Here is a 12,720-nt window from a genome sequence, read left to right on the forward strand (position 1 = left end):
AGCTCTTTTGCTCCCAAAAAAGCTTTATTATTCAGCTCCTCTTCAGCTCAGGTGTAGCTCTTCTTTCTCAGCATCTTCACGGGGATTCCAGCTTTTGCCCCAAGTTTCCCCAGAAAAGCATAAAAAAAAAACACAACTCAGAGTCAGTGATTTCAGCTGCTGCCCCGTGTTTTCCCCCCCAAAAAAAGCTTTATTATTCAGCTCCTCTTCAGCTCAGGTCCAGCTCTTCTCTTAGCTCCTTTCCCTGGATTTCACCTTTTTTCCCCCCCATTTCCTCTATTTTATGTGGAGTCGTAGGTCCTACCCAAGTATTTAATCTCTTGCCCATTTCCCTGGAAAAATAAAAATAAAAAACACAACTCAGAGTCAATGATTTCAGCTGTTTCCCCCGGATTTCCCCCCAAAAAAGCTTTATTATTCGTCTCCACTTCAGCTCAGGTCCAGCTCTTCTTTCTCAGCCTCTTCGCATTGATTCCAGCTTTTGCCCCAGGTTTCCCCAGAAAAAGGGTAAAAAAACCACAACTCAAAGTCAGGGATTTCAGCTGCTGCCCCATGTTTTCACAAAAAAAAAAAAAAAAAAGCTTTATTATTCTGCTCCTCTTCAGCTCAGGTCCAGCTCTTCTCTCAGCACCTTTCCCGTGATTCCACCTTTTCCCCCAGTTCCTCAGATGCATTCTTAGGTCCTACCCAGCTATTTCAACTCTTGTCCAATTCCCCAGAAAAATTGAAAAAAAAAACAAAACAAAACACAACTCAGAGTCAGTGATTTCAGCTGTTTCTCCCCCAAAAAAGCTTTATTACTCAGCTCCTCTTCAGCTCGGGTCTAGGTCTTCTTTCTCAGCTCCTTTCCCCTGGTTTCACTTTTTTTCCCCCATTTCCTCATGTGGATTCTTAGGTCCTACTCAAGTATTTAATCTCTTGCCCATTTCCCCAGAAAAATAAAAACACAACTCAGAGTGAGTGATTTCAGTGATTTCCCTGTTTTCCCCAAAAAAGGCTTTATTATTCAGCTCCTTTTAATTTCACATCCAGCTCTTCTCTTTTACAGCCCCATCCCCAACATTCAGGTTTTCCCATCTTCCCCCCCACAAAAAATTTTTTTCCTAGCTTTCAATTTTTCTTCCAGCACATTTCTCGTGCAAGCTGTATTCTTCTGTCCCTCCCGTCTAGCTCCTGCCATTGGTTTTAGCTGAAGCTCAACGCAGCAGCACCAGACACCTGTTGCTCACGTTGGGCTTTCCCATTTTCTCTCTGGTGTATTTCCTTCTCTTTCTGGCTTTTTACAGCTGTTAGTTTAAAAGGTCCTACATTACTCCCTACTACTCATATTCTCAACAGGGCGCCCCTGCCTGCCCACCACCATGCCGCACCCCCCCTCCGCCCCACCCAGTACCCGCCAGCCCATGCCCCTTGCCCGCCCTCCCATCGTCCTCAGCTCACCCCACTCTGCTGCTGCTGCTCCCACCTGTCTCCGCCGGCGTCGTCTTCACACTGTGCCAGCCGCCGCTCCACATGCCCCATTTCACACCCTCGGCCCCGCCCCAAACTTGGTCACAGCCAATCCGTGACCGCCCCAGCTACAGCTGGAACCAATCCCGTCCCGCCTCGCTCCGTCCAATCCCTGCCTCGGTCCTCTCAGTGACGTCCCGCCTCCCACCCCTAGCATCCCTGGCGCTACAGAGCTGCTGCCCCATTTACTCTATTGACAGTGAATTCTCAGCAGCTCCCCAGGTATTTCAGCTCTTGCCCATTTCTGCCCATTTCCGCAGAAACATTAAAAAAAAAAAAAACAAATCACAACTCAGAGTCAGTGATTTCAGCTGATGCCCCCTGTTTTCCCCCAAAAAAGCTTTATTATTCAGCTCCTCTTCAGCTCAGGTCCAGCTCTTCTCTTAGCTCCTTTCCCTGGATTTCACCTTTCTTCCCCCCTTTCCTCTATTGTATGGGATTCTTAGGTCCTACCCAAGTACTTAATCTCTTGCCCAGAAAAATAAATAAAAAAACACAACTCAGAGACAGTGATTTTAGTGATCTCCCTGTGTTTTACCCCAAAAAGAGCTTTATTATTCAACTCCTCTTCAGCTCAGGTCCAGCTCTTCTTTCAGCTTCATCGCCGATTCCCATTTTTTTCCCCCCCATTTCCTCTATTGAATGCGGATTCTTAGGTCCTTCCCAGATACTTCAGCACTTGCCCCTATCCCCAGAAAAACTGAAAAAAAAAAAACCACAACTCAGAGTCAGTGATTTCAGCTGTCTTCCCCCAAAAAAGAACTTTATTATTGAGCTCCTCTTCAGCTCAGGCCCAGCTCTTCTCTTAGCTCCTTTCCCTGGATTTCACCTTTTTTTCCCCCACTTCCTCTATTGCATTGGTTTCTTAGGTCCTACCCAAGTATTTAATCTCTTACCCATTTCCCCAGAAAAATAAAAATAAAAAACACAACGCAGAGTCAGTGATTTCAGGTGTTTTTCCCCAGAAAAAGAGCTTTACTATTCAGCTCCTCTTCAGCTCAGGCATAGCTCTTCTTTCTCAGCATCTTCACAGGGATTCCAGCTTTTGCCCCAAGTTTCCCCAGAAAAGGGTAAAAACACAACTCAGAGTCAGTGATTTCACCTGTTTTCCCCCCAAAAAAGAGGTTTATTATTCAGCTCCTCTTCAGCTCAGGTGTAGCTCTTCTTTCTCAGCTACTTTCCCCGGGTTTCACTTTTTTTCCCCCCATTTCCTCATGTGGATTCTTAGGTTCTACCCAAGTATTTAATCTCTTGTCCAGTTCCCCAGAAAAAATTGAAAAAAAACCAACACAACTCAGTCAGTGATTTCAGCTGTTTTCCCCCCCAAAAAGCTTTATTATGGAGCTCCTCTTCATTTCATGTCCAGCTCTTCTTTCAGCTTCTTTCCCAATTTTCCATTTGTTTTCCCCATATTTTCTCTATTGTATGTGGATTCTTAGGTCCTACCCAATTATTTAGTCTCTTGCCTCCCCCCCAAAAAAAATTAAAAAAAAACAAACACAACTCAGAGTCAGTGATTTCAGCTGTTGCCCAATGTATTCCCCCCCAAAAATCTTTATTATTCAGCTCCTCTTCATTTCATGTCCAGCTCTTCTTTTCCAGCCCTATCCCCAGTATTACATGTTTTCCCATCTTCCTCCCCCCTCCGCAAAAATCCACCCACAAAAAATGCTTTTTTAGTCCTACCTTTCAGTTTTTCTTCCAGCATACTTCTCACGCAAGCTGTATTCTTCTGCCCCTCCTGTCTAGCTCCTGCCATTGGTTTTAGCTGAAGCTCAATGCAGCAGCACCAGACACCTGTTGCTCGTGTTGGGCTTTCCCATTTTCTTTCTGGTGTATTTCCTTCTCTTTCTGGCTGTTTACAGCTGTCTGTTTTTAAAAGGTCCTACATTAATCCCTACTACTCATATTCTCAACACGGCACCCCCCCTCCGCCCTGCCCGGTACCCGCCAGCCCATGCCCCTTGCCCGCCCTCCCGTCGCCCTCAGCTCACCCCACTCTGCTGCTGCTGCTCCCATCTGTCACCGCCGGCGTCGTCTTCACACTGTGCCAGCCACCGCTCCACATGCCCAGTTTCACACCCTCGGCCCCGCCCCGAGCTTGGTCACAGCCAATCCGTGGCTGCCCCAGCTACAGCTGGAACCAATCCCGTCCCGCCTCGCTCTGTCCAATCCCTGCCTCGGCCCTCTCAGTGAAGTCCCGCCTCCCACCCCGCCTGCTCCCACCCCGCCCAATCCCGGCCTACAGCAACTCCCCGCCCACCCAATCCGCTCTGGCTCGGCCTCGCTCCACCCAATCGCGGCCCTGGCTCTGTCAGTTCGGCCCCGCCCCCTCGCCCTGGCGCCGCAGCGCTGCCGCCCGCCCGTCAGTGTCCGCCGGGGGCTGTCCCGGGTCCGCGGCCTCGCCGTGCTCCCCCCGGGTGCTGCGGGAGGTTGTAAAGGGCCCCGTCCTTCTCTCCCTCCCTCCCCCAACAGCCCCGCAGAGGCGGCGTTCGTTGTCCGGGCAGGGAAACGGGCCGGGTGCCCCGGGAGGGGGCGAGACGGGAGGGACGGGACGGGTGGGACGGGACCGGGGTCCCCGCGCGCCCTCCGGGCTGCGCCTCCAGAATGGTGGTGGCGGGGAGGGGGCCCCGGGCGGCCGGGGACAGCGGCGAGCCCTGACCGGGCGGGCACCGGGGTCGGGCGGGCCGGGACACGGCGGGGAGCGGCACGGGCGGGGCGGGGCGGGGCGGGGCCTTACTGACAGGGCCAGGACGGTGATTGGGCGGTGCTGGGTCCTCGTGACGAGGGGCGGGGCCATCCTGACAGGACTCGGAAGATGATTGGGTGCGGCAGATCCGCGCCTGGCAAGGGGCGGGTTTACCCTGACAGGGCCAGCACGCGGATTGGGCGGAGCAGGACCAGAGGGGGCGGGTCCGTCCTCACAGAGCCAGCGTCGGGATTGGACGGGGCGGGATCGGGGGGCGGGGCCTGCTTGACAGGAGCAGGACGAGCATTGGGCGGGGCTGGGCTACACTCGGCGAGGGGCGGGGCCAGCCCTTGGGGGCGGGGCCTGGGCCGGGCCGGGCGCTGCCGCCGAGCGCCGGGAGCGGCTCCGAGCCGCGGGTGCGGCCGCAGCGCTCCGGGCTGGGCCCGGGACAGCCGGGCTGGGCAGGACGGCCACGGTCCCCCCCCCTGCGGGCCCGGGCCGGTAACCGGGGTGACGCCGATCGCGAGGCAGCGCCGGGCTCGGTACGGGGCTGGAGCCGGGCTCAAGGAGAGCGCAGCCAAAACGCGTGGGGCTTGTCACCAAGGGCCGTGCATCCCCTAGGGAGCGCAGTTACCTTCATTGGTGACGGGAGCGTTACCCCCAGGGACTGATTTCCTCCCCTGCCCCACCTCCCCTCCCCAGAAGCCGTTTGGCCCATTCCCTCCCACTTCTCTGCATGATCCGGGCTGTGCCCAGCACTTCTCCCGAGGGATCCAGGTGTTAAGGAAGAGGCACGTTCAGTCCCAGGCCCTGTCTTCTGCAGCCCGTGAATGAAGAGCACACGGAGCAGGCAGTGCCCTGCTAGCTGTGAAGCCCCGGGGAGGAGCACACGGCCTCCAGGGCAGAGCTTTGCTTCTGAGGGAGCGCGAACCACGGGCACTCTGTGTGCACGCCAATAAACAGGCCTCAGGCTGACAAAAGAGGGTCTTTAATTTTTATAAATGTTCACCAACCGATGCATCAAACCCGATGTTCAAAGTTCTTTCAGAATTCAACCGTTTTCAATGAAAGCAAAAAAAAAAAAAACACTTCCACAGTTTTACCTCAAAACTCTTGCAAGTTTCACATAAACAAAAGCAGGCTTGGTTAATACAAATAACTATGAAATAAGTATTAGGTATTGATCTTGGAGTAGCAATGAAATGATTAAAGATACAGTAAGTTTCCTTCTACAGTATGACAGTCCTTCAAGGCACTAGAATACATCCACAGTTTTGATGAGGCAACTGATAACCAGCAGTCACCACCAGCACTCCGGCATTTTTTGGTTCACGTTTTTAAAAAGAATCTGCAGCAAATCAGTGAGGGAATGTCTCTTGCAAGGCATCTCCTTGTAATGTCTTAAGAACTAGAAGTAAAAGTCTAACCATGACATTAAAAAGATTATTTTCATAATACATGCGCTTTAAATAACTACTGTTTTGCTTCTTAATCGTTCGGAATATTTGCTAATACCAGCTGTATTAGCAGCAATTATGCTTCCTATGCAAGTTCCTGCATTAATTAATTTCTTCTATCCACAATTCTGAAAACCATTGTTGAGACACAGATCATTCAACTTCCTCTGAATGGCTCAATCACTTTTGCAGTGACTCACAAGCCAGAACTCTACACAGGTTTGCCGTTTTGTCAGAAGAAGCTTTTTCACTGTTAAAGTCTGTTAGTTTTCCCACCAGGACAGGAAAGTACAAAAAGTTTAAGAGTTTCCTCTATAGAGCAGTGCTTTCCGTATCGTCAACATCTAGCGCGAGATGGTTGTGCAGTTCTTTGCTCGCTGTCTCTGTAAGAAGCTCTGAAGAAGCGTTTTGAAGTGGTTCTTGAATACTGGAATTAGAGTCTGCACAAAAAATGAAACAGCAAATTTAGCAGTCTGGACAGTGACATCGCATTCAACAGTGTATTTCTGGTGCATTTCCTTAGAAAGAAAAGGGAAAGGAAAGATCAACAAAGGCTCTGCTAACAGAGGGCTGGAACATGTGTGCACGTGCACACAACAACAGAAAAAGGCTAACCAAACTAAAAATGTTATCTTTGGGTTGCTTCTCCTGCATGCCTATTTTAGGTACATTAAGAAAAGCACTTATTTCTGAAGAATGGAAGGAATTGAGTATGATTTAATATCATATTCCTCAAATCCCCACAGGAATGATAGTATACTACAGAGAGTAATATCAAAACAGGATTGCCACTTAGCATAAAATTTGGCACCCAGGCCATCATCCAAGTAAACAGCACCTAAGACTTGTAGAAGTGGTGAGTACACGTACAGTGCTAAAAGGAGGCCAAAATTTTTGATTTAAACAGTTCAAGTTGTTTAGATCAATAAATCCAAACAAACATCTTGCTTTTAAACTAAGGTGACATCACCAGGGATCTTGTAAAGACTAGAATTATATCTTAAGCATTAGAGTCTTAACTTTAACACAGAAGTTACGTTGTAAATGTTCAAGTTGAAAACGTTTGAGCTTAAGTGACATGGAAGAGGCCAAAGCATATTGAGAACTGAAGTCTTGAGTGCAGCCTCCCCTACTTCTTTCTCAGGCTCACTGCATGAGGCTGGCTGGCACTCCTGTAATTTGCAGTGATTCTGTAGTGGCACAGCTAATATAATAGCTGGAACTGTATCATATTGTTTCCTGACCAACTGACTTGACTTCCACAGGACAGTGAAATGTGCGCTGCTAGAACATTCACAAAAACATTATTCTAGGATTAGTGCTTTCTGTGAGGTGTGAGCCATACATTTTCTCCCAAGTCCTGTATTAAAATTTAAGTGGTAAATAAAATAATCCAGAAGGCACAGAACAAAGCACCGGTACTGTCATGAATTGTGAAATGCCATCCACCAGGGTGACCCTTTAAAAAAGACTCCTCTCTCTCCCCAGCCCCGTTCTCATTCTGAAGACCAGCGCCCTGCTTGCAGGACTGTGAACGAGGCTGTGTTGCACCTACAGGAAGACACATCTTCAGTAGACCTTTGATAGCAGTGAAGAAAATAATTACTGTGACTACTTTAAAACTAAACCTTTTCACTTAGCCTCACATTTACAATATTTAAACTAAGACCCTGATCCATGAAACCAAACTTCCTAACATCAGCAGCTCCCCTTTATCCCAACCATGATGCTTGTTTCTACAGCAGATAAAAAGGTAAGTACTTTCGAAGCTAGTTGATTTGTTTTTAATTTTAGATTTTTTTAGGCACTTATACTCTTGTTATTAGAAGCACCATTAAATAGAAGAATAAAGTGCTGTTATGCAATTTCCCAAATTCTTACAGTCTCTTACTCAAAATGTTCCACAACGAGCTGGGCCCTAGAAGAGGTGCGCACAGAACCTGAAGAGCAGAGATCCTGCACCCTAATCTCTGTCATTACCTACAGTACTGCTGAATTTTCATTTAAAATATGGTTCAAATGATGTACTTCAACTTTGGAAGCAGACACAGAAGTTCTCCCTGCCACTACTGCATACTCAAGGATGAATCAGAAGAGGAGGTATCTGAAAGTGTGACATGACACAGGAAAGGGATATGTGATAAACAACAGCACAGCTAACACTGAATATAAAATGAACCGCTGTACAAAAAACATGGATTTCTAGGTGATTTTCTGTAAGTGGAAAAAGTACAACGTGAAACTGCCCAGTCAAAACATGAATTTTACACATTCTTCTCTCCAGTACTTTTAGTACGTTAATGTAAAAGCAAGCATAAAACAGCCATGCTTTTTGCATGCCACGCTAATGATAATACAAGCAAGCAGTGTTATTTGTGACGGGTTAGTAGTGGGCATTAGCACACGCATGATTATGAATCAGCAACATTTTTGGCCAATCATATGCCTTTTCCTTACCATTGAACTTTCCAATACAGTTCATACTGAATGCAGGTCAAACATCTAGATTATTTAATAAAATTTTTGATTAGAATATTCTTTCCAAGGGCTCATAACTTCAATACCATAAATAGAATCTGAGACATTACAGTCCAGGATATGGACAAAGGAATTCATTATCCTGAAAATGGTTCAGAATTCCAGTTCTGATATTAGGAAGTTTGCTTACAACTTATTTTTGGCTTCTGTCATTCCTGTTTTCCCTTGCTTCACTATTTAAGGTTAAAATCAGAAATAGCTATTTCACACTGCGAATTAGATAAGACAGTTCGTGGTATCAGACTGTTTAAAAATAAACGCTTACGTGTGTAAATGTTAGAGCAGATACTCTTATATAATATGCAGTGATGTTAATTCATAGCAACTATTAATTCTTTTTTAAAAACAGATTGATCTGGAAAAGTTGGATGACCCTGCACTGAGTGTACTGCTGTAGGTAAACTTGGCTATTGCTTTTTTTTTTTGTGGAAGGTTTTTGTTTGTTTTCCAAGACACATTAAATTTTTAAAGTTCCTTTACCAGCTTTGCTAAAGAATGATTCTTCATCAGCTTTCCTTTACTAACTCTCCTGCATGGTGGGTTTCATACTATTGTTTACCGTATACAACTTACATGGCCAATTTGCTAAGGCTTGTGCTAGGGAGGAATGATATTAAGTCTTTTCAATTTCAACTTTTTCAGGTTAACAATCAGTTCTTAATTTCAGTAATTTATTCAAAGTACAAGACAGCTGTGTATCTCATGCCTGTAATGACTGAAAATGGGCTGTCCCTGAAATTCAGCATTAAAACTTGCAATTTACAAGTTTTTACAACAATTTACAATCCTCTTCTCAATTCACAATTGCTCTCATATGGCAGATGCTTTGTTTGTGTAATTTAAACTCCTCCACTAATTAAGCAGCCCCCTGCAGACCAGCTGTATATTGCTTAGAATGCAAGTATTTCTCCAGTTACATTAGGGTAAAACAAATCTTGTTTGTCTGCTATCATTAGAACAGTTTCCCTCAGAACCAGAAAAACTCCAAAATGAAAATAAGCATAGTCAACGTATGAAACATGACTTTGAAATTAAGTCTTTGCTTGAAGTTTGACTCATCAGCACAGTTCCCATTCTCAACTTATTTGCAATCACTGTAAAGATCCCAAACTTAGTCTTATTTCTGAATTCTAATATTAATAGAATGTTAATTTAAGTATCTTTCTTGTAAGCAGTCAAACCTTCAGATTATTTAGGGATGTAGCTTTAACTTTTCCAGCCTGCCATGCAGTTGATATCTTAAAAAGGTAGCATTTCCAAACCATTATCCATGAACAATAAGATTATTAATGTGCTGTTTGGCAGCTGCGATTGAACAGACTAGTACTATTAGTGAGACTGGAGCTGACAGAATGCAAATGCAAACATGCCAGAGTGCAGATGCTGCTGCATCTGCAAAGGGGTTTAGTCACAGGAAGGTGTATTTTGCCAAATAAATTCCAAGTGGTTAAAAATAACTGAAAACCTAAAGTGAAAGCTACATTAAAATGCATCCACAAAATACCGAAGAAAAAAAACATGAGCTGCAATATTTGCCTGCACTGATGAGAAGAAACCTCAATTTAAATGGATCACTGCTTCACACCTGGTAACTGTGTGAAGTGTTATTCAAAATAGTTACTTTTATGATTTGTTCTGAAGTATAAATTAATGTTCACAGGACTATTAAAATTAAGCATAGGGCCTAATATCTCTTAAAACCAGAATGATGTAGTAATGAAATAACATACAGAGTTGACAGAGAGCACATATTCCAAAGCGCATATACAAAATAAAGCTACAAAAAAATATTGCTGTGCGGAGCATTTTAGCTTATATTGCATGTTTCTAGTAAGTACAAACCTTATTCGCAGTAACCATCCCCACCTGTGAAGGCATCATGGGGTAAAGCTATTAGGCAACAGAATTTATACTTTGCATTCCAAAACATTAGTCTTACTGTACAGAAGCTGCAGTGTCATTAGAAAATTTTAACCATTATTGAATATAAGTAGAATTAAAAGCGTTAGTATTTTACATTATCTGTTCCTTCAGAACTTCCTAAAATAAACATTACAGGAAAACATTTCAAGATCTGCTAGCTTTTACTGTCTCTAGCAGGTGTTTTTTTTTTCCCCCCAAGATTTAAATTAACATTACCCCTATCAAGGTAATAACGACAAGCTTCAGGAAGTTCCTGTGAGAAGACAGAAAATTGGTCTCTAATTCATGAATGTCTCAAACCAGAAAAGTCTGCATTTAAACCAAGAAGATCTATCTAGAAATTGGCCTAAGATACACAATTAAATGCACTTGATTCTTCAGCTTCTGGATGTCTGATTTAAAAGGACATCAGAAGGCTTCATTCTCGCAGGGTAGAAAATTCTCTGTGTTAGTGCCTTTCCTATTAGGACATGTATCAGTGACTACATTGCTAATTTATTATCTCCCGTGTATCCTGAAAAATACTATCCTTGGCTGCATCTTGTCTCTCCTCCAAGCATTTGTTTTTTCAAAAATGCACAAAGCTGAGACTGACACAGTGCCAAGGCCAGAGAAAGCCCTGCAGAGCTGGTTGCTATAGTATTGTCTAGCTTCCCAAGCAGGAAGAAAAAAAGCAAGCTACTGCACACTTCCTCCCAAGCCCTTCTGCCTCAAGAATGAAGACATTCGCTACTTGGGGAAGATATCCCCAAATCTGTTTTGTGCATGCGGAATGTGAGCATTTTAACTGAAAATTAGCGATTTTGTATTCTAATTGATACTTGTCCTTTCAACTTTTCAGAAAAAAATTACAGCTACAGACATTTTCTTCATTCCTGGTCCCTGAGGAGACACCGAATATGAAGGAATCCACTCACCTGTCACTATTTTGGAAGCTGTTTGGGTGGGATTTGCAATAATACCATCTCCAGCCAGCTGAGAAGGAGGATGAGGCGGAGGGGGAACACTAGGTCTGTTTCTGGGTTTAGGCACTGGCCGCGGCCTTGGCAGTGTGCCGCTGTGAGGTGGAGAGTGAGACTGAGAGGTTTCTTGAGTAGATGACTGTGACGATGGGGAACTAGTGCTATGTTTTCCTAGAGGGGGTGTATCGGGTGGTGTTGGAGTCTGCGGAGGAGTGTAACAGGGCTGCTCTGGTCCGTGCTCACTGCTGGCAGCAGCAGGAGGAGATGCTTGACTGTTAGATTTGGGCTGCAGTGGAGGAGTAGCCTGTGTTGGGGGTTGTGGTGGTGGATGGCTGGGAGCTTGTATTGGGGAAAGGCTGCTGGAGTATCGCCGAGGTGCAGAAACCTGGGAGCTGGAGGGCTGGGCTGCTCCTTGGTTTGCATGCTGGGCAGGAGGAGAAGAACTTCTGGCAGGTGGTTTTGGTGAGATAGAAGGTGGCTGAGCAGCTGAGGCAGAGCTCTGGCTTGCTGGCTGCCCTGGTGGTGGGTTGGCTGGCTTGGGAGGTGCTGGTGCAGGCTTTTTAACAGCTGTGAAGATAAAAGGTGAGATTTCATGGTTGAATGTTGTAAAACCAAACTCCTGAAAAAAAAGAGTTAGTAGCTCTAAACAAGCCTTAAGTACTTTATCAAAATCGAGTACTGTATTACCAAATAAAAGTGGTTATCAATAGGAAGCTACAGAATCACATATACTGGTTTAAACCAACAGCCTTTGAGTGACTTCATGAAACAGCAATGGTAACATTACTACCAGCATTCCAAAGATTCATTTAGCTAGGCCTTAGGCTTTCTATTTCAGAAAGCATTTTTGCAGTATGTAAACAATTGGAACTTAGTGCTTTGAAAAACAAATGAAAAAACACACCTCTCCTCATTGAATGGGGACTGGGACCAGCTGCATTCTGTGGCTGATTAACAGAAAGCTGATTAGTGCTACTTGCTGACTGGTTTTGGGCAATGTTCGCTTGCCCACCATTTCGCACAGGTGGAGGAGTAGCTGAAGACGCGTTGTCCTTAGATTTTGAGGTACTGAAAATAAAAAATCCTAAATTAGAAGATGATTGCAAAATGCCTTGCTCAGATCAACCACACAAATTACAGTTTACATTATCAACTGTGCTCCAGTTGTGACCCTCAAACACCTCAGAAAAGTTTCTGCACTGGCTGGTATTGACTGACAAACTAAACACTGCTAGAACTCTTCAAACAAGTTATGAGTAAGCTTCACGCAAACCTGTACAAAAGATCCATTACCAAACTCAATCAGGAATCCAAGTAGCTCTACAGTGCTGCAATACCTGTTTGAATTACAATACTAGGATTTAGAGTGCAGTGTTCATGGTAGAGCACCCTCAGTGCATTTTGTAGGTCTTTTAATAAGAGTCCCAACAAAGAAGTTCATATAAAATTACTTCTCCCATTTCCTCAACCAAATACAACCATCATCCCTGCAACTGTTGCCCTTCTGAGAATACTGCCACAGCATCACATCCAATTCACTGTTATTTATCTGGTAGATGTAGTTACCAAGGACTAGGCACTCTGTGAAGCTCTCCCAGAAAAACAAAAGACATGCCAACCTGCTACATACAGCACACAGACG

At 45.1% G+C, this 12,720-nt stretch overlaps 1 protein-coding gene and 1 long non-coding RNA gene across 7 annotated transcripts in view; both read right to left on the minus strand.

Moving 5' to 3' along the window:
- Positions 1 to 1,762: 1,762 nt before the first annotated feature.
- Positions 1,763 to 4,108, minus strand: LOC113845220 (uncharacterized). 2 transcript variants are annotated; one of them, XR_003500611.3, is made up of 3 exons: positions 3,504 to 4,108; positions 3,196 to 3,378; positions 1,763 to 2,209 (listed from the first exon to the last, which is right to left on the minus strand). It is a non-coding gene; the product is annotated as an uncharacterized lncRNA (long non-coding RNA). The 2 variants fall into 2 exon arrangements; XR_011803589.1 differs by having other exon boundaries at positions 1,806 to 2,209; positions 3,196 to 3,374; positions 3,504 to 3,737.
- Positions 4,109 to 5,170: 1,062 nt separating this feature from the next.
- Positions 5,171 to 12,720, minus strand: part of ARHGAP17 (Rho GTPase activating protein 17) — a 41,514-nt gene continuing 33,964 nt past the window's right edge. For 2 of the 5 annotated variants that reach the window (XM_027468746.3, XM_027468742.3), the window contains 3 exons: positions 11,983 to 12,146; positions 11,034 to 11,645; positions 5,171 to 6,095 (listed from right to left, as the gene is read on the minus strand). In XM_027468746.3, coding sequence (XP_027324547.1) covers positions 5,968 to 6,095; positions 11,034 to 11,645; positions 11,983 to 12,146 — 904 coding nt within the window. In that variant the 3' untranslated portion in view covers positions 5,171 to 5,967. Of the gene's footprint in view, positions 6,096 to 8,112; positions 8,158 to 10,035; positions 10,060 to 11,033; positions 11,646 to 11,982; positions 12,147 to 12,720 lie in introns of all 5 variants that reach the window. The other 3 variants (XM_027468744.3, XM_027468743.3, XM_027468745.3) reach the window with 3 other exon arrangements.

This window comes from Anas platyrhynchos, chromosome 15, assembly GCF_047663525.1.
Source record: "Anas platyrhynchos isolate ZD024472 breed Pekin duck chromosome 15, IASCAAS_PekinDuck_T2T, whole genome shotgun sequence".
Classification (NCBI taxonomy): Eukaryota; Metazoa; Chordata; class Aves; order Anseriformes; family Anatidae; genus Anas; species Anas platyrhynchos.